This window comes from Panthera uncia, chromosome A2 (assembly GCF_023721935.1).
Source record: "Panthera uncia isolate 11264 chromosome A2, Puncia_PCG_1.0, whole genome shotgun sequence".
NCBI classification, from domain to species: Eukaryota; Metazoa; Chordata; class Mammalia; order Carnivora; family Felidae; genus Panthera; species Panthera uncia.
In genome coordinates this window covers 10,259,443-10,281,874 of record NC_064816.1, presented here as the reverse complement: position 1 = coordinate 10,281,874, position 22,432 = coordinate 10,259,443, and the positions used below count along the sequence as shown (strand labels likewise).

The 22,432-nt window shown below is 41.7% G+C and overlaps 2 protein-coding genes across 2 annotated transcripts; both read right to left on the bottom strand.

Annotated features, from left to right (window-relative positions):
- Window positions 1–5,474: 5,474 nt before the first annotated feature.
- LOC125929140 (olfactory receptor-like protein OLF4) lies at window positions 5,475–6,392 on the bottom strand. Its single transcript, XM_049640063.1, has one exon. It carries the CDS (start codon window positions 6,348–6,350, stop codon window positions 5,496–5,498), a length of 855 nt encoding a protein of 284 aa, XP_049496020.1. The 5' UTR covers window positions 6,351–6,392; the 3' UTR covers window positions 5,475–5,495.
- A 12,675-nt stretch (window positions 6,393–19,067) lies between these two features.
- LOC125929139 (olfactory receptor-like protein OLF4) lies at window positions 19,068–20,015 on the bottom strand. The gene has a single exon (XM_049640062.1). The coding sequence runs from the start codon at window positions 19,998–20,000 to the stop codon at window positions 19,068–19,070; it is 933 nt and encodes a 310-aa protein (XP_049496019.1). The 5' UTR covers window positions 20,001–20,015.
- Window positions 20,016–22,432: the final 2,417 nt, after the last annotated feature.

Sequence of the window (22,432 nt, the reverse complement as noted above, 5' to 3'; positions counted from 1 at the left end):
CTGTCACACTGGAGAGGGGTGCACGGAGGTCAGGGATGCTCTGAACATCTTACAGTGCACAGGATGCTCCCCACCACAGGGCAGGCTCTGGGCAGGATGCCCATAGTGCAGAGATTGGGAAACCCTGAGTTAAAGAATATCAATTATTATAACACAGCTACCTTTGGGTTCTTCTTTAGTCTTGTAATACTTACTTTCCTGCCAGCAAATTCAGAGTAACCCTTTGGCTACCAGTTTAACAGTTTTAACCAAACACAATGTAACAGCTCTGTACATTTTCCCCCTAGGCTTCTGGGTGAAAAAGACATTTCCCAGGGCCTAATATCTTCCCAGGGGAATTCTACCCAACATTTAAAGAAGAGTTAATACCTATTCTTTTGAAGCAGTTCCAAAAATAGAAATGGAAGGAAAACTTTCAAAGTTATTCTATGAAGCCAGCATTACCTTGATTCCAAAACCAAACAGGAACCCCACTAAAAATGAGAATTACAGACCAGTCTCCCTTATGAACATGGAAGCAAAAATGTTCAACAAGATACTAACAAACCAAATCCAACAATTCATTAAAAGAGTTATTCACCACGATCACTTTGGATTTATTTCTGGGCTGCAAGCGTGGTTCAATACCCACAAATAAATGTGATGTAATACATCACATTAATGAAAGAAAGGATAAGAACCACATGATCCTCTCAGTAGATGCAGAAAAAACATTGATAAAATACAGCATCCCTTCTTGATAAAAAGCCACGAGAAAGTAGGGATAGAAGGAACATATTTCAAGATTTTAAAGGCCATACACAAAAGACCCACAGAATATCATCCTCAGTGGGGAAAAACTGAGAATTTCCCCCCTAAGGTAAGGAACATGACAGGGATGTCCACTCACCACTGTTATTCAACAGAGTGTTGGAAGTCCTAGCCTCAGCAATCAGATAACACAAAGAAATAAAAGGCATCAAAATTGGCAAGGATGAAGTCAAACTTTTACTCTTCGCAGATGACATGATACTCTGCATGGAAAACCTGAAAGCCTCACCTAACCCAGAAAACTGCTAGAACTGATGCATGAATTCAGCAAAGTTGCAAGATATAAAATCAATGTACAGAAATTGGTTTCAGTTCTATATGCTAATATTGAAGCAGCAGAAAGACAAATTAAGGAATGAATCCCATTACAATTGCACCAAAAAATATAAATAAATAAAATATATAGGAATAAACTAACCAAAGAGGTAAAAGATCTGTATGCTGAAACTATAGAAAATTTATGAAAGAAATCAAAGAAGACACAAAGAAATAGAAAAAACATTCCATGTTCATGGGTTGGAAAAGAAATATTGTTAAAATGCCAATACTACCCAAAGCAATCTACACATTCACTATCAAAATAACACCAGCATTTGGGGCGCCTGGGTGGCTCGGTCAGTTAAGTGTCTGACTTCGGCTCAGGTCATGATTTCACAGCTTATAGGTTTGAGCCCCATGTTGGTCTCTGTGCTGACAGCTCGGAGCCTGTTTCAGATTCTGTGTCTCCCTCTCTCTCTGACCTTCCCCCACTCACACTCTGTCTCTCTCTCTAAAAAAATAAACACTAAAAAAATTTCAAAAAAAATTCAAAATAACACCAGAATTCTTCACAGAGCTAGAACAAACACTTTAAAAATTTGTATGAAACCAGAAAAGACCCAAATAGACAAAGCAATCTTGAAAAAGAAAAACAAAGCAGGAGGCATCACAATTCTGGACTTCAAGCTATATGACAAAGCTGTAATAATGAAGACAGTATGGTACTGGCACAAACACAGACACATAGATCAGTGGAACAGAATAGAGAACCCAGAAATGGACCCACAAATGTATGGTCAGCTAATGTTTGACAAAGCAGGAAAGAATATCCAATGGAAAAAACAAGGTCTCTTCAGCAAATGGTGTTGGGAAAACTGGACAGTGGCATACAGAAGAATGAACCTGGACCATGTTCTTAACCCCCCCCCCCCCACACACACACCCTCAAAATGGATGGCAGACCTAAATGTAAGACAGGAAACCATCAAAATCCCAGAGGAGAAAACAGATAGCAACCTCTTTGACCTTGGCCGCAGCAATTTCTTACTAGACCCTTTTCTGGAGAGGGAAGGGTAACAAAAGCAAAAATGAACTATTGGGACCTCATCAAGATAAAAAGCTTTTGCACAGTGAGGGAAACAATCAGGAAAACTAAATGGCAACTGACAGAATAGAGAAGATATTTATTTGCAAATGACATATTGGATAAAGGGTTAGTATCCAAAATCTACAAAAAACTTAACAAACTCAACACCCAATAAACAAATAATCCAGTGAAGGAGTGGACAAAAAACATGAGCAGATACTTTTCCAAAGAAGACATCCCAATGACTAACAGGCACATGAAAAGATGCTCAGCATCACTCATCATCAGGAAAACAGAAATCAAAATCACAACGTGTTGCACTGCTGATGCAAATGCAACCTGGTGCAGCCACTCTGGAAAACGGTATGGAGATCGCTCAAAACATTAAAAATAGAGATACCCTCTGATCCAGAAATTGCACAACTAGGTATTTATCCAAAAGATACAAAAATGCTGATTCAAAGGGCACATGTACCCCAATGTTTATAGCAGCACTATCAACAATAGCCAAATTTTAGAAAGAACCCAAATATCCATCAACTGATGAAGGATAAAGATTTATGTATACATACAGTGCACACACACACACACACACACACACAGTGGAATATTACTCAGCAATCAAAAGGAATGAAATCTTGCCAGTTGCAACAATATGGATGGACTAGAGTGTATTATGCTAAGTGAAATAAGTCAGAAAAGACAGATATCATATGATTTCACTTATATGTGGCATTTAAGATGAACAAAACATGAACATAGGGCAGGGGAAGGAAAAATAAGATAAAAACGGACAGAGAGGCAAACTGTAAGAGATAAATAAAGAGAAGAAACTGAGGGTTGCTAGAGAGGTGTTTGGGGGGGGGATGGGCTAAATGGGTGATGGGCATTAAGGAGGGCACTTGTGGGGAGCAATGAGAGTTGTATGTAAGTGATGAATCACTGGGTTCTCTTCTTGAAACTAATACTGCACTGTGTGTTAACGAACTGAACTTAAATACATTTTTTAAAAGGAAAAATACTGTACTCTTTGGCTTTGTGATAGTTTAGCCAAAACAATGAGGAATTTCATATTTAGATCACAAGTTATTTAGATCATAAGAACTGTCATGTATTCCTTCATGATGAGTGTTTATTAATGATAAGAGACATATTTATATTTTCTGCAGCATAGACTAGCTGAGCACACTAAAGGAATTCTATGATTTAATTTTTACAAAAGTACAACCTATGAAGTAGTACTTTTATGAGCTCCATATTGTAAAAATGGGGCTCACAGGATTTTCTTGCTCTGTTCAAAGGCATAAACCAAGTAGGGATGTAGTCTTAATTGGAATTATGTCAGGATGCTTCCTGTTCTGAAACTCTGGGAAGTGGTTCTCGACCAGAGTCGTTGCTCTGTGGATATTTGTCCATGTCTGAAGGGATTCTGCTGAATACCTTCATCCACAGGACAGTACCCAACAAAAAGAATTTTCTAGTTTCAAGGGTCAATGGTGAGATGGTGAGAAAACCTGCTCCACACTAAGGCTTCTCCAACCTCACTGTGCACACAATTCACCAGGGACTGTAGTTAAAATGCAAATTCTGATTTATCAGGGCTCCAGGGGCCCCAGCAACTCTGCTTCTCTAAGAAGCTCCCTCATGGTGTTGATGCTACAGGTCTTGGTCTGTGGGGCACAGTCTGAGAGCAAAGTTGTGCTTCTGTGTTAGAAGAAATTTAAATTAGAATTAAAGTCGTTAAGATGGCAACACTACTGAAAAAATCTACAGATTGAATATCATTATGGAAATAACAAATGGGGTGGGGGTGGGGAAAATTTTTTAAGCCCATCCTAAAATTAAATTTAAAACTTAAAATTTCAAAGCAGGAGCACAGGATGCCATCCCATTTATTTATGTCTTCTTTAATTTCTTTCAGCAATATTTTATAGTTTTCATTTATAAGTGTTTTGCTTGTAACAGGTTAACCCATCATTCACCCCAGCAAATAAATGCCCTTAAACATTGCCATTGGTATTCCATACTTGATTGGGAGATGTACAACTTGAAAAGAAATGTAGTGCATACTAATACAAAGGACAATTTAAAATTTGCTTTATCATAATCGAGGTCATCTTTGACTTGAAGGCCATAGTAAGTCATTCTTTTTTTTTAATATGAAATTTATTGTCAAATTGGTTTCCATACAACACCCAGTGCTCATCCCAACAGGTGCCCTCCTCAATACCCATCACCCACCCTCTACTCCCTCCCACACCCGTCAACCCTCAGTTTATTCTCAGTTTTTAAGAGTCTCTGGTGGTTTGCCTCCCTCCCTCTCTAACCTTTTTTTTTTCTTTCCCTCCCCCATGGTCTTCTGTTAAGTTTCTCAGGATCCACATAAGAGTGAAAACATAAGGTATCTGTCTTTTTCTGTATGACTTATTTCACTTAGCATAACACTCTCCCCTTCCATCCACGTTGCCACAAAAGGCCAGATTTCATTCTTTCTCATTGCCACGTAGTATTCCATTGTGTATATAAACCATAATTTCTTTATCCATTCGTCAGTTGATGGACATTTAGGCTCTTTCCATCATTGGTCATTGTTGAAAGTGCTGCTATAAACATTGGGCATAGTAAGTCATTCTATTCATTCGAATTTCTTTTTCCATGTAGACGCCACTGGTAGACAAGTATTTGATAATCAGTTTGCCAGCGACTATGTAAGCAACGGTGACATACAACCGTGAAGCCATACAGCCAGAAGAGAATGGGATCCTAATTAGGAAAATAAAACCAATGGCCTTTTATGAAACACACTAGTATGTTCATCAGGAAGAGCAGGTAGAGATACACAAAGGAATGACAAACACAAAGTGAAAAACTGTGGTCTCAGATTTAGAATAGAATAGAATAGGATAGGATGGGATAGGATAAGATAGGATAGGATAGGAACAAATGGCCTACTTACCAAATTGAATTTTTCCATCAGAATGGTAACAAATGTCTATTCTCTTAGTAAAACTAAAGACATCTTGAAAGGGGTGATTTTTGTCATTTGGGAAGAAATTATTCTTAAGAAACCCAAGCAATTCAATGAGATAAATGGGAATTCCTCATTTTTCCATATCACAGGTTGGGAATCAATTTAGAAATAAAGAAAGAAAATGAAGGGAAAATTGTTGGATATCAGAGAGAGGGAAAAATTTAATAAATGACTAACTAAATTGTACTGAGTAGTTAAAAAAAATAAAACTTCCAGGAGATAAGGAAGCAAATTCTATGTCCAGAATTTGCTTAAAAAATCACAACTTCTGAGTCTAAACCTCTTAGGCCAGCAGTCATGGGAAATTCTTCAGCCCAAGACAATTAGCCCTTTTATAGCTGCCATTGCAGAGAATCTCCTCAGAGCGCCCTTTATGTCTCTGTTTCTCAGGCTGTAGATGAAGGGGTTCAGCATGGGCGTGACCACCGTGTACATCACCGAGGCTGTGGCACTTGAGTGGGAGCTCTGGGTAGCAGCAGAGCTGAGGTACACTCCCAGGCCAGTACAATAAAATAAGGAGACAACCGAGAGGTGAGATGCACAGGTGGAAAATGCCTTATACTTGCCCAGAGCTGATGAGATCCTACGTATGGAGGAAACTATCTTAGAATAAGAGTAAAGGACCCCAGCTAGGGGAGCACCACCCAGCAGCACAGTTGCAAAATACATCATCATGTCATTAAGAAAGGTGTCAGAACAGGCAAGTTGGATCATCTGATTGAGTTCACAGAAAAAGTGGGGGATTTCCACCTCTGTACAGAAGGACAGCCGCAACACCATTAAGGTTTGTAACAAGGAATAAAGAACACTCATGATACAGGACACCAGAACCAGGAGTCCACAGAGCTGGGGGTTCATGATGATTGTGTAGTGCAGGGGGGGACAGATGGCCACAAACCGGTCATAGGCCATCACACTCAGGAGAAAGTCATCCAACACTGAAAAGATTATGAAGAAGTTCATCTGTGCGATGCAGTCCTCATAGGTTATGACTTTGCTCTGGGTCTGGATGTTCCAGAGCATCTTCGGGATGGTGGTGGAGGTGAAGCAAATGTCTACAAAGGACAGGTTGGCCAGGAAGAAGTACATGGGGGTGTGGAGGTTGGGGTCTGTGCTGATGGCCAAGATGATGAGCAAGTTTCCAAACACAGTGATCAGGTACATGGAGAGGAAAAGCCCAAATATGAGGGGCTGTAGTTCTGAAATTTGTGTTTTGTTGCTCAATTCCATGTGGTGGAGGTGGCTTCTTGGAAAGAAGGAAATAACATGAGTACATTTCACACAAACCTTCATTACTCACAGAATTGAAATACTACTTTTATAGTTTGGAGTCCAGAAATTCATTTTAATATGTTGTATGTGGATACGGTCCCCTTCAGGAATGCACCTGGACATATCTGATATGTTCTGTGTGTTTTTTTCAATCAGCTTCTTTCCTAAGGGATCATATATTTTACAGTTTTACTAAGAAGTTCTTCAAGAATTTCAGGAATATACATTGAGTGCTGACCATGTGTCAGGCACTATCTAAGGAATGAGCATAAGGTGTTAAAGAAAAAAAGTCCTACAATGATAGAGAAAAAATATAAGCAAATAAGAGAATTGTATAACTTTTTAGATGGTGAGGAGTGTTATGAAGAGAAGAAAAACAGGCATAAAACAAAGCAAGTAGGGCATTCTATTTTTGTGGGTATTAAAACAAGGTTCTGTCGAAAAAAACCACCAGACGCTGAATAGAAGCGAGGCAAGATTTTATTCATGGCTGGGCCAAACCTGATCTCCTGATCTTAAGGAGAAAAGTGCAGAGAATGGCCCTGAACAAAGGTAGCAGTGAGCTTATATGGATTTTAGCAAGTCAGAATACGTCATTATTTAGTTAACCAATTACAATTTACAACACCTCATGGTTGCCAATTATATTGTGACATACAGACCTTAGTTTTGGTGGGAACCTATCAATTTAAAGTTTTTTGTCCTAAGAGGGTTTAAAATGACGAAAGTTAGACACCTTGTTGTAAGTTGCAATCGCTTATGAACTCCAGACAGCAAAAACAGGATCAAAGCACGTTTATTACGGCTGGGCCAGACAGGGAAATACAACAGGTCCTGAAATTCTGGCCCCGAACAAACTTTGGGGATGTCTTTTAAGGGCTGTATCGACCAATCGGGTTGCAAAAGGGTGGCAGTTTGAAAGGGCAGGCACCAATCACACAATGTTGTAGGTTTTTAAAATGTAAGGCGGGCACCAATCACACAGTCCTGAAGAATTTCAAAATATAACTTGTTGACCTAGCTAGTTGAATGCTGAATCACAGTGTTTACAATATTAATCTTCTATCTAGTTCGAACAGGATGCGGTGCCTGAGAATGGGGAAGGGTGATTACGCCAAGCAGGTTTACAAAAGCTCAAACAAGCAGTTAAGAGGAAGTTTTATTTCTCAGTAACTCAGCAACTGTGGTTTTAAGCAGAACTAATATCTAGGGAACAGGAACAGCACTTCTAGGAAAGCTCAAAACAAACACTGGTTCAGCATCTCACACTCTGGGGTCCTTCTAAGCTTACATAGGTCATAGTTTACTCCCAGGCTACAGGAGGCTAGCTATGTTTGCCCTAAGATACCGTGGGGCAGTGAGTTCGTGACTTTTTACATGTTTGTCTTGCCTAGGCCAGATCTTGGTAGAAGGGATAGGGGAGCGTTTTGCAACCTAAGTTATCCATTTAGCAAGCAGGCGAAGTTATGGAAGCGAGATAGGGCGGTTAGTAATTTCTGATAACCCTAATAGGGAACTACATAAGCTTTTATCTCAATTATTCATGAAAGGTGAGTTTAAGCCAAACTTATATACAATAAGCTTTCTGATATCTTACAAGTTGATCTATTACAGGTATTTGGGCAAATTCTGCAACAAGGTGATATTGGAGTACAGACCTTGATAAGACAGAGAGGTAGATGTGGGAGTATGGGGGAAATGTGCCCAGCAGAGGGAATGGGCAGTGCAAAGGCCCTGAGGAATGTACTTGTTTCAAATGTTCAAATCAAAAAGGAAGCCAGCGCTACAAGGGGAATGAGTCTGAGAGACACTGATGACAGATGCTGTCAGACATGTGATGAAGGAAGTGACCTCTCTGCTACTACTGTGACCTCAAGGCACAGGGCCGTTCTTGTCCACACTACCTTTCCCTCTGTATTCATCGTGCTGCAAAGCCATCCCATGAATTGACACAGAACCCCGTCTTGGTGCCTGCTCTTGACTGAGTTCTGGCCCCTGTATTGTGTCACCTTGAGATTAGGAGTCCTGGCCCCTGTTGTGAGGACTGATCACCCTCTACAAGTCACACACACACACACACACACACGGGACACCGTGGTCTTCTGGGTTGTGTAATCCCTGTCTTTACAGCCCCCACCATCCAGGTTATGCTGGGAATGGATACAACCCAAATAGACCAGATCAGTGATCTTTCCCCTGAAAAATGTAGAAATGGTTCCTGGAAATGTTAATTCCTAAGCCTCCCATGGGCAAATGAGGTTGAAGCTCCATGTTGGGATGGCCATCTCCTGTTGTGTATTTCACAAACTTATGTTTAATAAGTGGAAAGACAGAGGGATGGTGAATGAAATGGATGAGGCAGAGTGTGGAGAATAAGCTTAGGAATTCCCTGAGCTTGCACCGATGAGTTAACAAGGCATAAAGAAAGAGAAAGCCACAGGATGAAGGCATCCAACAGTAGGCAAACAGGGCAAAGGTCCCAGTATAGGACAAAAGTATAGGAATAGGAAATCTCAGGATAGAAGCATCCAAAATGAGGTAAAAAGTTTAGGTATTCAGGGCAGAAACACCCCCCAACTGAATACAATAGCAGAAAGCTGCTTTCCCAGGAAGGAAGGACTAAAATTAGGTAAATGGATAAACAGGGCTGTAGACCTCAGCAAGGGGAAGTTGCCCCAAAGGGAGCTAATTAGCAAAAGAAAGGTGCCTTGATGACCCCTAGGAGCCTGCTTTGTCTGGCTTGCCCCTAGGCCAGTTTAGGTAAACAGAGGTGGGCCTCATGTCTGCTGTAAACAACCATCTGCCTGGCACCAGGATTTGTTTTGCATTGACCCAAACCCCTAACACCACACGTCTTCAAACCCCAGCTTCCCCCACGCCCATGAGTTAATGTTGATGGTTCCATTGTCTCTCTGCCTGCCCATCACACCTGTAAGCCTACTGATCCTAATGAAAACAGAACAAGGACCCTGACTCGGGGCCTTGTCTCCTCCTGGACATTTGCCTCTCTTGCATTACAATCCTGTGTCCCCTCTCTTGCTAGACAAAACCCAGAGTCCAGGACAACAGAACAAGGATGCAGTAAGCTCAGGGGGTCCCCAAGGGATTGTGACAAACAGTAACCTCCCTCGCTTCTGGAAGCTTTGCACCCGACCACCTCCCCTGATGCCCAGCAAAAACTATGTGAGAACACATTTAACTCCCCCCAAAGACGAAAGTGCCGATATCTTCCTAATGTCAAACACTTTACATATAGCGGGGCCAAGGGAAAAAATGAGCAAGAGGATAAGCCAACACTTCACAAAAGGAAGCACACATGATTGGCTGCAAGGCGCACAGTTACAAGGTCAACCACGGAAGACTTCGCTTTCATGTGCCTCTAGCATCATTACTTGGGCATTTCGTCTTCATGGGGGCTGACAGCAGGTGAGGGCAGCCCTGTTATCCCTTTCGCTTTTTAATGTTTATTTCTTTCAGAGAGAGAGAGGGAGCACAAGCAGGGGAGGGAGAGAGGGAGAGAGCACAAGCAGGGGAGGAGGGAGAGAGAGACAGAGAGAGAGAGAGAGAGAGAAAGCACACAAGCAGGGGAGGGACAGAGTCCCAAGCAGGCACCATGCTGTCAGCACAGAGCCCAACAAGGGGCTGGATCTCACAAACAGTGAGATCTGAGCTGAGCCAAAACCAAGAAGAGGTCTCTTAACCCACTGAGCCACCCAGGCACTCGTCTCCCTTCCCTATGTGACGTCCTCTCATTGATACTCTTGGACTCTGGGTATTGGTCTCTTTTTCACAAACCCAAGGGGCACCTCGAATCCTCATTCTGTATGTCAGCCAGTGGACAGAGGCTTCCCCAGACCATGCTCTGCAAATGCTCCTGACATCACGACAGTCCAGTTTTGTACCAAATAACTTGTTTCATATGATTATGGTTGACCGCATGATGCCATCCGTATATTTATATTATTGTTCTCTGTCCTTGGTGCTACACAGAAACATACGCTGGTGAAGGGATTTCACCTTCTTTGTTCACTTTTGTTTTTGTCACAAATGTATGTCACTATATGGTTAATATGAAAAACCCAAGGATATGAAAAATTAGAGAATGAAAAAAATAAAGGGATGATGCAACCACGTTAAAATGAGTAGTTTGAAAACAACTGTCCACAGCAAAAGTATGTGAAACATAAAAACTAACTGAAATTGGCTATAGAAAAGAAATTATTAAGGATATCAACATGGATTCATAATTAAATTGTCAATGGCTTACACATGAAAAAAAAATATAATGTTCCTAGAATGCTCAGTTTTTATTTGTTAAATGAGTCAGAAATTAGGTCTCAATGTATAAGGACATTGACCATATGGCAAGGTTTTATTTCAGTTTAGTTGGAAAAGGTTGAATTGCTATATAGCAGCTAGAATAAATGAATATCTAAACCAGTGCTGGCAGCAATGGATATCTATGTGGAAGAATATGCAATTGGTCCCCTCCTCAGACACTTCACAAAAATTCAGAGGGATTATGACCCCAGTGTAAGTGTAACCATACAATATAGCAGAACATCAAGGAAACTACATACAACATTCACAGGTGAGCAAAACCACTAAATAAAGCCATAATCTCAGAAGTAGGAAGATAGATTTATTTAAATAAAATTTAAAAATTTTATGGTCAAAATATGTTGCAAAAATCAATTGAGAAACAATGATCTCAGGAAATCATTTGAAATGCTGATAATGTTTTAGAGAGAGAGAGAGAGAGAGAGAGAGAGAGAGAGAGAAAGAATAACCTATGGGCATATGATAATAATAAAACCAATCAGACGGTCATCAAACATATGACCTTGGCTGAAACTGAGGGATAGTTTAGGAAAATAACAAGATTTAGGAAAATAACAAGAACTGTCTCCTTCACCCAGCAGCCTGGAAAAAAACTTACAGGGCTGTTACGTTGTTTGTGGTTGAAACTTTCCAATAGGAGCCAAAGGGTTATTCTGAATTTGTTGGGGTAAGAGTAAGTGTTACAAGGTTGAAGGCAGAACCTGAAAATGACTATATTACAGATACTGACATTCTTTAACCAGGAGTTTCCCAGTCTCTGCACCCATCCTGCCCAGAGCCTGCCCTGTGGTGGGGAGCGTCCTGGGCCCTGTAAGATGTTCAGAGCATCCCTGACCTCTGTGCACCCCTCTCCAGCCTGACAGACAAAGTGTCTCCAGACATTGATCAATGTCCCCTGGGGGACAAAATTATACTCGATTAGAAACACACATTGAATTTAACAATCTCAACATAGTTTTTCTAGCACGGCCATAATAGCGATTGAATGATAAAGAATAAGAAAGCTCTTCAAGAGTGTGAATGGCACTCCCTCTGAAACTGACACAGCCACTGAATAAATACATGAATTACTTAATTAAGCAAACAAACACTGTGACCACTTGCTCCGGGCTACGTTGGATTGGCTCTCAAGTGGTGACAGTTAATGATCTTGGCTTCCATTCTCTCTGACCCTCTCACCCACGGTCCACTGGGCTGTTGGATTCACCTAGCTGGGGTGTCTGACGGGAAGGTCTCCTTGTGGAAGCCTGAATTCTTCCCTGGATAGCAGATGATAGGGACTAAAGCTCTGCCCTCACCTGAGACAGCAGGAGGCAGTGAAACATCAGTCCTCAGCCAGAACTAGGATTCAGAACAAACAGAAAAGCATGCCCCTTCCTGTGCAAGGTTGCATGGGCTGACAGACAGGAGACCAGGAGATATTTACAGCTCCCTGTGTGTGCTCATTAGGTATATTCCCTCTTCTTACTCCAGCACAGTTCCCAAGCGGAACACTTTTGCACACATAGGAAATTTCTCTAATGAACCATGTTCCCAAGAGACCAGTTTAGAAGTAGTGAATCCTCAGGGACACCAGGGTGGCTCAGTCGGTTGGGCGTCAGACTTCAGCTCAGGTCATGGTCTTGTGGTTTGTGAGTTCGAGCCCTGCGTTGGGTCTGTGCTGGCAGCTTGGAGTCTGGAGCCTGCTTCAGATTCTGTGTCTCCCTCTCTCTCTGCTCCTTCCCCACTCTCAGTGTCTGTCTCTCAAAACTAAACATTAAAAAAAAAGTAGGGAATCCAGTTGGATGGGCTTTTTTTTTTGTTTTTTTTTGTTTTTGTTTTTTTTTTTTTACTCCTTTTCCTTGAGCTTGCCTCCCTCCTGGTGAGTAAATCTCCCAGCACCTATCTCAGCTCCCAGTTACGGTTTCCTCCAGGTCTAAGACTGAGGGATCCTGCCTGGACTAGGTCCCTTTATCTTCAAAGCATTGATTTGTGGTGGGGACCCAGCTATCTCCAGACGTGTTTACTCTTCTTTTAAATGTGGTGGAGAACTCAGTTCTTCTGATAATAAACCTTGGGCACTACGCACATTGGGTTCAAGATACATTTGCCATTACTATTAGGACTTTCTTACTTTATCTCAAGCTAAAAGCTGTCACTTAGTCCCACTTATAAAGGCCTTGTTGATTATAAGAGATATACTTAGGTCTTTGCACATGCTATCACCTGTATCGAGCATTTACAGGGAATGTTTAATTCAATGTTCTGTAAACGTGTCGTCCCTGAGAAACTCCATTTCTAAACTCCATTCTCCAGGCGGGAATGTGCTTGGTGGCATCTGGTGATCTGCCCGAAGTCAGTGCTCGAGGATGTGGGACTTGAGTGGGATTCTGTCGGGATGCTTCTGGTTCTCAAGCTTGGGGGCAGTGGTTCTCAACCAGAAATGAATTTTCCCCTGGGGATGTCTGGTGACGTCTGAAGGGATGCTGCTAAACACCTCCTCCACAAGAAAGCAGCCTCCAAAAATAGACTTAAGCTGTCCCAAAGGTCTGGTGAACAAGTGAGAAAACCTGTTCTAGACCAGCCCTTCTCCAACCTCACATGGTCTACAAATGTTTATGAATCCACACGGATCCTGCCGCAAAAGCAGAATCTGAGTGATAGTCCCCGGGTGGCCCAGAGCTGCTGCATTTTTGACAAGCTCTCACTTGTTATTTATGTGCAAGTTCCAGCCCGTGTACCACTCTTTGGTTAGCAAGGGTGTGATCCTGTGTTAGAGACAGATGTAGGTAGTTTTAGAGATCTCCTATACAAAAAATCATCGTTGCATGTAATTTGGAGGGAATAGTGTATCCCTCCTTCTAGAGGCTGTGTCAATTCTGTGTTTGCTTCTTTTATAGGCAGGCACTAGTGTGACACGAAATAATACACCCGGGTTTTGATTTTTTCATGTGTCTATTATTTTGTAATAGTTTTAGTACAGTTGACACACAAGGTTACAACAGTGGGAGGTGCAGGCTTCCAGTTATGGGACGAATAAGCCATGGGAATAAAAGGCCCAGCATAAGGAATGCAGTCAATTTATTGTAACGGTGCAGCCCGGGGACAGACAGTAGCTGCTCTCATGGTGACAGAGCATAATGTATAAACTAGTCAAATCACCTGAAAACAATGCACTTTTGAAAAAGACTTTTTAGAAGACAGAGGAGGAGCCTCCCAAGCAGGTCCACATCGTAATCAGTGCTTACGAAGATGGTATTTTCTAGAGCTCAGGGAATCAAGGTAGGCGATTGAACAGGGCTGCCAATCAGCTGCCATTCAGATACAACGATTAGCTGTGATTGTCCAGGTGGCACTCAGGTAGTCATGACAGTCCTCCAAATGTTGAGGAGGGAGTCAAAAGAGTTGGTGTCAGAGAGACTTTGAAACTGCTACCCTGTTGGCTCTGAAGGTGGAGAGAGAGCCATGACCAGAGAATGCAGGTGACTGGCGACAGAGACTGGAAATGGAAAGGAAACAGATTCTCCCCTGAGCCTCCAGTAAGAAGTCAACCCTGCAGACTTCTTGCTATTAGCCCGATAAGACTCCTTCCGAGCTCTGACTCCAGAACTGTAAAGGTGTGTATGTTTTAAGCAGCTAGTGTGGAGATATTTTACAGCAGCGGTAGGAATCTCATACTGACACAGTCAATAAAATTGAGACAACCAACTTTAAGCCTCTTGATTCACTCATTAGCTTCCCTTGGTTAAGGGCAATTTACATTTTAACAACCCACAATAGGAGGTAAGCGATGAACCATGGGGATCTACCCCCAAAACCAAGAGCACGCTTTACACACTGTATGTTAGCCAATTTGACAACAAAATATATTTTAAAGACGCCACAATATGTAGAAAAAAAATTAAAACAGTTTGGAGATATTCTGCCCAGTAGGTGGTAGAGTGAATTCCTGTGTACATAAATGTGGTGTGGTCTGACTATAATGTCTTTGAGGCAACAAAATAGGAAGGGAACTCGTGATCAAAATTAGGGTCACCGACATCTTTTTTATCCATTCATCAGTCAATGGATATTTGGGCTCTTTCCATAGTTTGGCTATTGTTGATAGTGCTGCTATAAACATTGGGGTGCAGGTGCTCTTTAATGGATAAAGAAGATGTAATATATCCCTACAATGGAATATTAGTCAGCCATCAAAAAGAATGAGATCTTTTTGCAACAACATGGATGGAACTCGATGGTATTATACTCAGTGAAATAAGTCAGTCAGAGAAAGACAAATGCCATGGTTTTGCTCATATGTGGAATTTAAGAAACAAAACAGATGAACACAGGGGAATGGAAGGAAAAATAAGATAAAAATGGAGAGAGGCAAACCATAAGAGACTCTTAAATAAAGAGAACAAATTCAGGGATGCTGGAGAGGAGGTGTGTGTGTGTGGGGGGTGAATGGGCTAAATGGGTGAAGGGCATTAAGGAGGGCACTTGGGAAGAACACTGGGTGTCATGGCAAGCGATGAATCACTGGGCTCTACGCCTAAAACCAATAGTAAACTGTATGTGAACTAACTTAATTTAAATACATAAATTTAAAAACAAAAATTAACTTCACTCATTGTAATTTAAAGTTTTGTGTCTTTATCTCTGCTTCTTTTTATTTTAGGTTGATTCAACCATTCGTTCTTCCTCTCCAGTGCTATCCTCTCCAACTTTTTCTCAAGTCTCCTTTCAACATAAAGATGAAATCATAAATCATCTGTGTGTGTACACATTATAAGAAAGAAAAATGTGTGCAAACACACACACACACACACACATATGACACAACCACTACACTTGAATGGTTTCCTTGGAGTAAAAAATGTATATCCATGCATTTCATTCTTTCCTTACATTTCACTGGAAGTTATGTTGAGCATCCACTCTGCCTTCAGAAATAAGGAAAGAGAGGCTTAGGGAGTTTATAATCTTAAGAATTACCTAACAAAGCAGTTAAAGCTTAAATTATACACAAATGGAAACTTGCACTATGTGCTATGAATTTTCGTGTAGCTCGTTTAATTCATCAAACTGTACCCTTTAAATATGTGGTGTATTGTGTGTAATTATACTCTGATTAATTAACTGGGAACATATCTATGGTGCAGGCTAAGGGTTGGATACAGAGCACAGATAGATGATTCTCCTTTACAGGTTTGGGAGATAGCTCTTCTAACAGGGAAGGAAAACCAATGTTACATATGGGTGTAGGAATACTGGGATTCAATGCAAAGAATTCACATGATAATTCATTTTATTTAGCAATAGAAGAATACCCTGCACATAGAAATGTAGTAATAAGACCATAAATTGGCTGAGGCAGTAGAGCACTACAACCACACACAGCATCAGGGATGAGCCCTAGAAACACAACAGAGAGATTCGTACCAGACCACAGATGCATGAGGAGCCCAGCAGAGATTAGAAATGCTTCCCAGAGCTCCTGGATGGCTCAGTCCCTTAAACGTCTGACTTCGGCTCAGGTCATCATCTCACGGCTTGAGGGTTCAAGTCCTGCATCAGGCTCTGTGCTGACAGCTCAGAGCCTGGAGCCTGCTTCAGATTCTGTGTCTCTGCCCCTCCCCCACTTGCGCTCTGTCTCTCTGTCTCAAAAAAATAAATAAATGTTAAAAAGACAAAGAAAGAAATGTTTCCCGATATGATGCCATTTGATGCTAAAGCTATCATCGATGAGGAGAACAAAAGCAAGAGAAATGTAGCTAAACATCAGTGTCCTTACAACTTGCAGCCCACTGACAAGTCCCTGAGTCACCTCCAGGAACTCGAGGCTGCGTTAATGTTGATGTTTTACTAGACGAGAAAAGCAACCTTATCTTGACAAGAACCAAACCTCCATGGCCCCGTAAACCTCACTTTCAGCATAAAGGAATTCCTTAGAAACGTGCTATCTCTACTCTCCTCCTCCATAAACTTAAAAGTATATGATCAGTCATTCTTTACAATCCCAGTGTAGCTCTTTCTGCCCATGGGTCCTATCTCCAAGCTCTAATAAACGCACCTTTTTGCATCATAAAAAGTCTCAAGAATTCTTTCTTCACCATTGTGCTCAGCATCCCCACATCATTATGATATCCTGTTTGATAAGAACAGCCTGTTTGTTATACAGCAACACCTGGCTGACACAATCACCCCAGCAAACAGACTTGAGGTGATCAGACATGTGCTGCTTTTTATTTGTGGCATATGGTCCGACAATTGAGGAGAGTGGTTGTCATCCTTCTGTGGTTCAAGTCTATTTCTCGTGACTTGATGAACAAGTGACTATATGTAGGCTCCCCTCAAGGTAACGGGGAGAGTTTGTAGGACATGCACGTTTGTGCAGAAGACCTGGGGACCCTGAACCACATGCCAGCAGGACATACAGCTCTCATATGAAGCATTCTCTGGTCATGCAGGTGGGAAAGATTTCAGAGCAAGACAGAGGTACGAAATGGATGGGGCTGATACTGTTCCTTTGCCAACCCTTAGCATTTGTGACAAAAATTAAGAAAAGCGAGTTATTTTATGTATAATACCAGGAAGTGTCATATTAACAGGTAGCACTGGAAGTTCTCAAGTAGAAATAGGCAGAAAATTCCATGATAAAGCATAGAAGACACTGAGCAATCCTTCACCTCAAAAACTAAGTCCCTTCAGCTGTGGACACAAATGTTCTATGCTTCAATAAGTAGATGCACAGGATCAACTGTTGAAAGAAAGAAAGAAAGAAAGAAAGAAAGAAAGAAAGAAAGAAAAGAAAGAAAAAGAAAGGAAGGAAGAAAGAAAGAAAGAAAGAGATAAAAAAGGAAGAAAAAAAGAAAAAAGAAAGAAAAAAAGAAAGGAAAAAAAAAGAAAGAAACTTGTGTAGTAACAGACAGTGTTTTGAAATTTTGCCTCCTCGTATTTATGGTCGTCCTGACACTAAGAATATATCTGGTTGATCTACTTATTTAAGTTTGTCTTTCCATGTAGACTCCACTGGGAGATATATTATGCTGAACAAGTTTTGTCTTGGGCTATGGTAGGCTTCCTGGACACTGCACCGAATAACAGGGAAAAAACAGGAGACCGATTAGGAAATACAGTAGCATGTTTTTTTAGAGTAAGTGCCTGACATTAAGCTCTTGATTATAATGTAAATGCCTGAAATTAAGCTTTGGATTTCTGGGACATCCATTTGAAAACAACCATGTTGAACAAACATACTGTCAGGTGTATGACACAATTACCAAATTAGCACTCGGACCGCCCCAGCCAGGAAGTTCCTGTTGACAAAGCCCTGGGTAACTAATGTAACTGCCCTTGAGTGACCTTGCTTTTCCCCTTCAGCTGCTGAAATCTGCTCCTATAAAACTGTTCAATAAGGTGTGAACCCGCAACCCCCTAGCCTCTCTGGCCATGGTCCTCAATAAAGCCAGATCCCTCAGCGGTGCTCCCAGTGTCTGTCAATCTCTGTCTTCCTTTCTCAGACCTCTCCAAATGGCCTTTGGTCATCCCATGTGCCCTCCGGGATCTGTGAGTAAGAGGCATTGCTTTTTTAGAGTTCTCTGGTGGTGGTGCCGAGGTGTGTCTTCTGATGACAATAAGAACTCGAGGGCCAGTGAGTCACAGCATAAGCTCTGGGAATGTCCACAAGCACATGGGCACGGGTGAGTGCCGGGGCTTTCCTAGCCAGAGCATTGTGGTGTCAATAGCCAGAGGCTTAAAGGGAACACTGTTAGAGTCCACGTCATCAGTAGGAATGCTTAGGTTGTGATGTAAAAAGATTGACAGACACAAGGTGAAAACTTTGGTTTGTATGTTCATCTACAATAAAATTATGGAGAGGGCTTAGGAGCCAAGTGTAGCTTTTTTCCATATGAAGACTATAACTCGTGATTATGTTCTTGGAAAATCTGGGGGAGATTTACTTCTCGTGGGATAAGTCATTTGAAAATAAATTATTTTTAAGAAATCCAACTTGTCCCATTAGATACAGAAATTTCCAGGCATTTATGTTCTAAGGCTGGGGAAAACATTGGGGACATATGAAAATGGATGAAGGGGAAACTATGTCAGACAGAGCAGAAGCTTGATAAAGTGAGTTCCTTAAATGTATAGAGAAGTTGAAAGCAAACAAGAGGAAATTCCAGGAGAAAAACAGAAGGAGCAGATTCTCCTGCCAAAGTCTATTCAAGGAAGAGCAGTTCTTGGTTCTGAGGCTCTGCCCTGCAATCATGGACACGTCTCCAACCCCAAGACAGTTGGCCATTACATCACTTGAACCCCAACAATTCTTTTCAGAGCACTCTTTATGTCTCTGTTCCTCAGGCTGTAGATGAAGGGGTTCAGCATGGGCGTGACCACCGTGTACATCACCGAGGCTGTGGCACTTGAGTGGGAGCTCTGGGTAGCAGCAGAGCTCAGGTACACGCCGAGCATCGTACAGTAAAATAAACACACGACCGACAGGTGAGACGCACAGGTGGAAAACGTTTTGAACTTGCCCTTAGCTGATGCAATCCCACGTATAGAGGAAACTATCTTGGAATAAGAGTAAAGGATCCCAGCAAAAGGACCACCACCCAGCAGGACAGCTGCAAGATACATCACCACGTTATTAAGAAAGGTGTCAGAACAGGCAAGCTGGAGCATCTCATTGAGTTCACAGAAAAAGTGGGGAATTTCTACCTGTGTACAGAACGACAGCCGCAACATCATTAAACTCTGTAACAGGGAATTCAGGACACACATGATCCAGGACAACAGAACCAACAGCCCACAAAGCTGGGGGTTCATGATGATCATGTAGTGGAGGGGGTGGCAGATGGCCACAAACCTGTCATAGGCCATCACACTCAGGAGGAAGACATCCATCACAGCAAAGAGTATGAAAAAATAAATCTGTGTGATGCAGTCATCATAGGTTATGACTTTGCTCTGGGTCTGGATGTTCAGAAGCATCTTTGGGACAGTGGTGGACGTGAAGCAGATGTCTACAAAGGACAGGTTGGCCAGGAAGAAGTACATGGGCGTGTGGAGGCAGGAGTCAGAGCTGACAGCCAGGATGATGAGCAGGTTCCCAAACACAGTGATCAGGTACATGGAGAGGAAAAGCCCAAATATGAGGGGCTGCAGTTCTGGTTCTTCTGAAAATCCCATAAGAAGAAATTCTGAAGTTCCTGTATCATTTCCTGGGTCCATGTGGTGGAGGTGACTACCAGTGAAGGGGAAAATAACATGACAAAACTTCACATGGGCCTGGCCCACATTGTTCAAATGCTACCATGTATTTCCAGTCAATAAAATAATTTCAATATTTTGTGAATGGATCTGGGCCCCTTGAGGGGATCACCGTTTCCTCTCTGATTAGTAATTTTCATCCCAACATCAGTTGTTCCCCCAATGGCCAGGTATCATAGAGTTAATAAGAAATTATTTCATGCATTTGAGGAATATATGGTGTGTCAACCATGCTGTCAGCATTTTCAAGTCATAAGGTAGAGGGTGTTGGAGAGGAATGGTACCTTCAATTCAATGATGGTGACTGGATACACACACATATAGAAATGAGATAATTCTGAGTTAGAAACAGAGGCTATGAAGAAAATGAAGGCATGTAAAAAGAGAGAGTGGATGGAGTGTTATGTTGGGTGTTCGGTCAAGATTGGCTAAGAAGGTGACATTTAAGCAGAGACTTGAAGGAAGAAAAAAAACATCCTGGAAAGTGGAAAAGGGTCAGCCAGTGCAAAGGCCCTGAGGAGGCATTATTTTTTTTCCAGAAAATCAAGGCTCAGAAGGAAGCCAGTGTGTTGAGGGGAATGGACAAGAGGTAATTGTTGTGAATTTCATGAAGACATGTGGCCTCACAGCTGGTTAAGGTTCAAGACACAGGGAGCTCCTCGCCCACACTATGTACCTTTTGCACTTTATTCATCTGGTTACTGTAGTGTCCTGTCCGTGGAACATCTCTTCTCAGTATCACACCCAACATCCTGAGAAAACACTTCAGGGGCGGTCGCATTGAAGGAGGTTGGAATTTTTAACTTTCTAATTTTGCTGTCAGAATTGTGAAGTGTTATAAAACCCTGGGAGACTGTGCAGACATTTAAAAATATTAAAATACATGGGGCACCTGTATGGCTCAGTCGGTTAAGGGTCTGACTTGAGCTCAGGTCATGATCTCACGGTCCGTGGGTTTGAGCCCCGTGTTGGGCTCTGAGCTGACAGCTCAGAGCCTGCAGCCTGCTTCAGATTCTGTGTTCCCTCTCTCTCTGACCCTCCCCTACTAACGTTCTGTCTCTCTCAAATAAACATTAAAAGAATACAGATATTCTTAGGGCACCTGGCTGGATCAGTTAGTGGAACTCACAAGTCTTGAGCTTGGGGTTGTAAGTTCAAGTCCCATGTTGGGTGTAGAGATTACTTAAAAAATAGTACTTGTTGGGATGAGCGCTGGGTGTTGTATGTAAGCCAATTTGACAATAAATTATATTCATAAAAAAAGATAATAGTAACAATATGGCAACCATTAGACTTTTAAAAAATTAAAAAGATAGTGTCTTAAAAAATACACATATTCTTTAACTCATGATTTCTCAGTCTCTGCAGTGTGGACATTCCAGACCAGATCCTTCTCTGTAGTGGGGTGTGTCCTGTGCATTGTAGGACGTTTAGAGCATCCCTGGCCTCCGTGCACCCCTCCCCAGTGTGACAGCCCAAAATGTCTCTGAACATTGCTCATTATCCCCTGGAGGACAAAAAACCCTTTGGTTAAGAAACATAGTTTATCCATTTTAAAATATTTTGTAACATTGATATAATAGTAATTTAATGAGAAAAAATATGTGACACTATCAAAGGTGTAAATGGCACAGCCACACCATGAAATGTCCTGCAGGTGTTGAAATCATGAATCAGGGGGGCGCCTAGGTGGCTCAGTCAGTTGAGCGTCCGACTTCGGCCCAAGTCACGATCTCGCGGTCCGTGAGTTCGAGCCCCGTATCGGGCTCTGGGCTGATGGGTCAGAGCCTGGAGCCTGCTTCCGATTCTGTGTCTCCCTCTCTCTCTGCCCCTCACCCGTTCATGCTCTGTCTCTCTCTGTCTCAAAAATAAATAAACGTTTTAAAAAAAAATCATGAATCAGGGGCACCAGGCTGGCTCGGTTGGCAGAGTGTGCAAGGTGTATGTGTGCATCACATAGAAAAATTTCAAAAAAAATGAAGACTTTTGAAAGAAAGAGAAAGAGTGAAAATGCACTTCGGGTAAGCAGAATGGCTAAAAACCACTGCATGAAACAAAATTGAAGGAAGACCCTAAACCAACTTCTGAACAAAGCGAGTTAAAAGAATAATAATTTAATGATCTAAATTAGATGGCCAAGGACTTGGGATAAAAGAGTAGGAGAAAGTCTTTTCACGTGGAGACAAAGCGATATCTAAAGTTTTAATTTTATCTCACATAAACATATGTGGACCAATCATGTTTATGGAGGGTGAAAGTGATTCATCAAACATAAAAAAGATGCCTTCCAAGTGATGTACTTTCAATTTTGGAAATAGATCCAATAATAAAGGGCCAAAAAGAACAATAGAGGAATACAGAGTTGTGAAAACTAGTTGGAAATATGTAGAAAG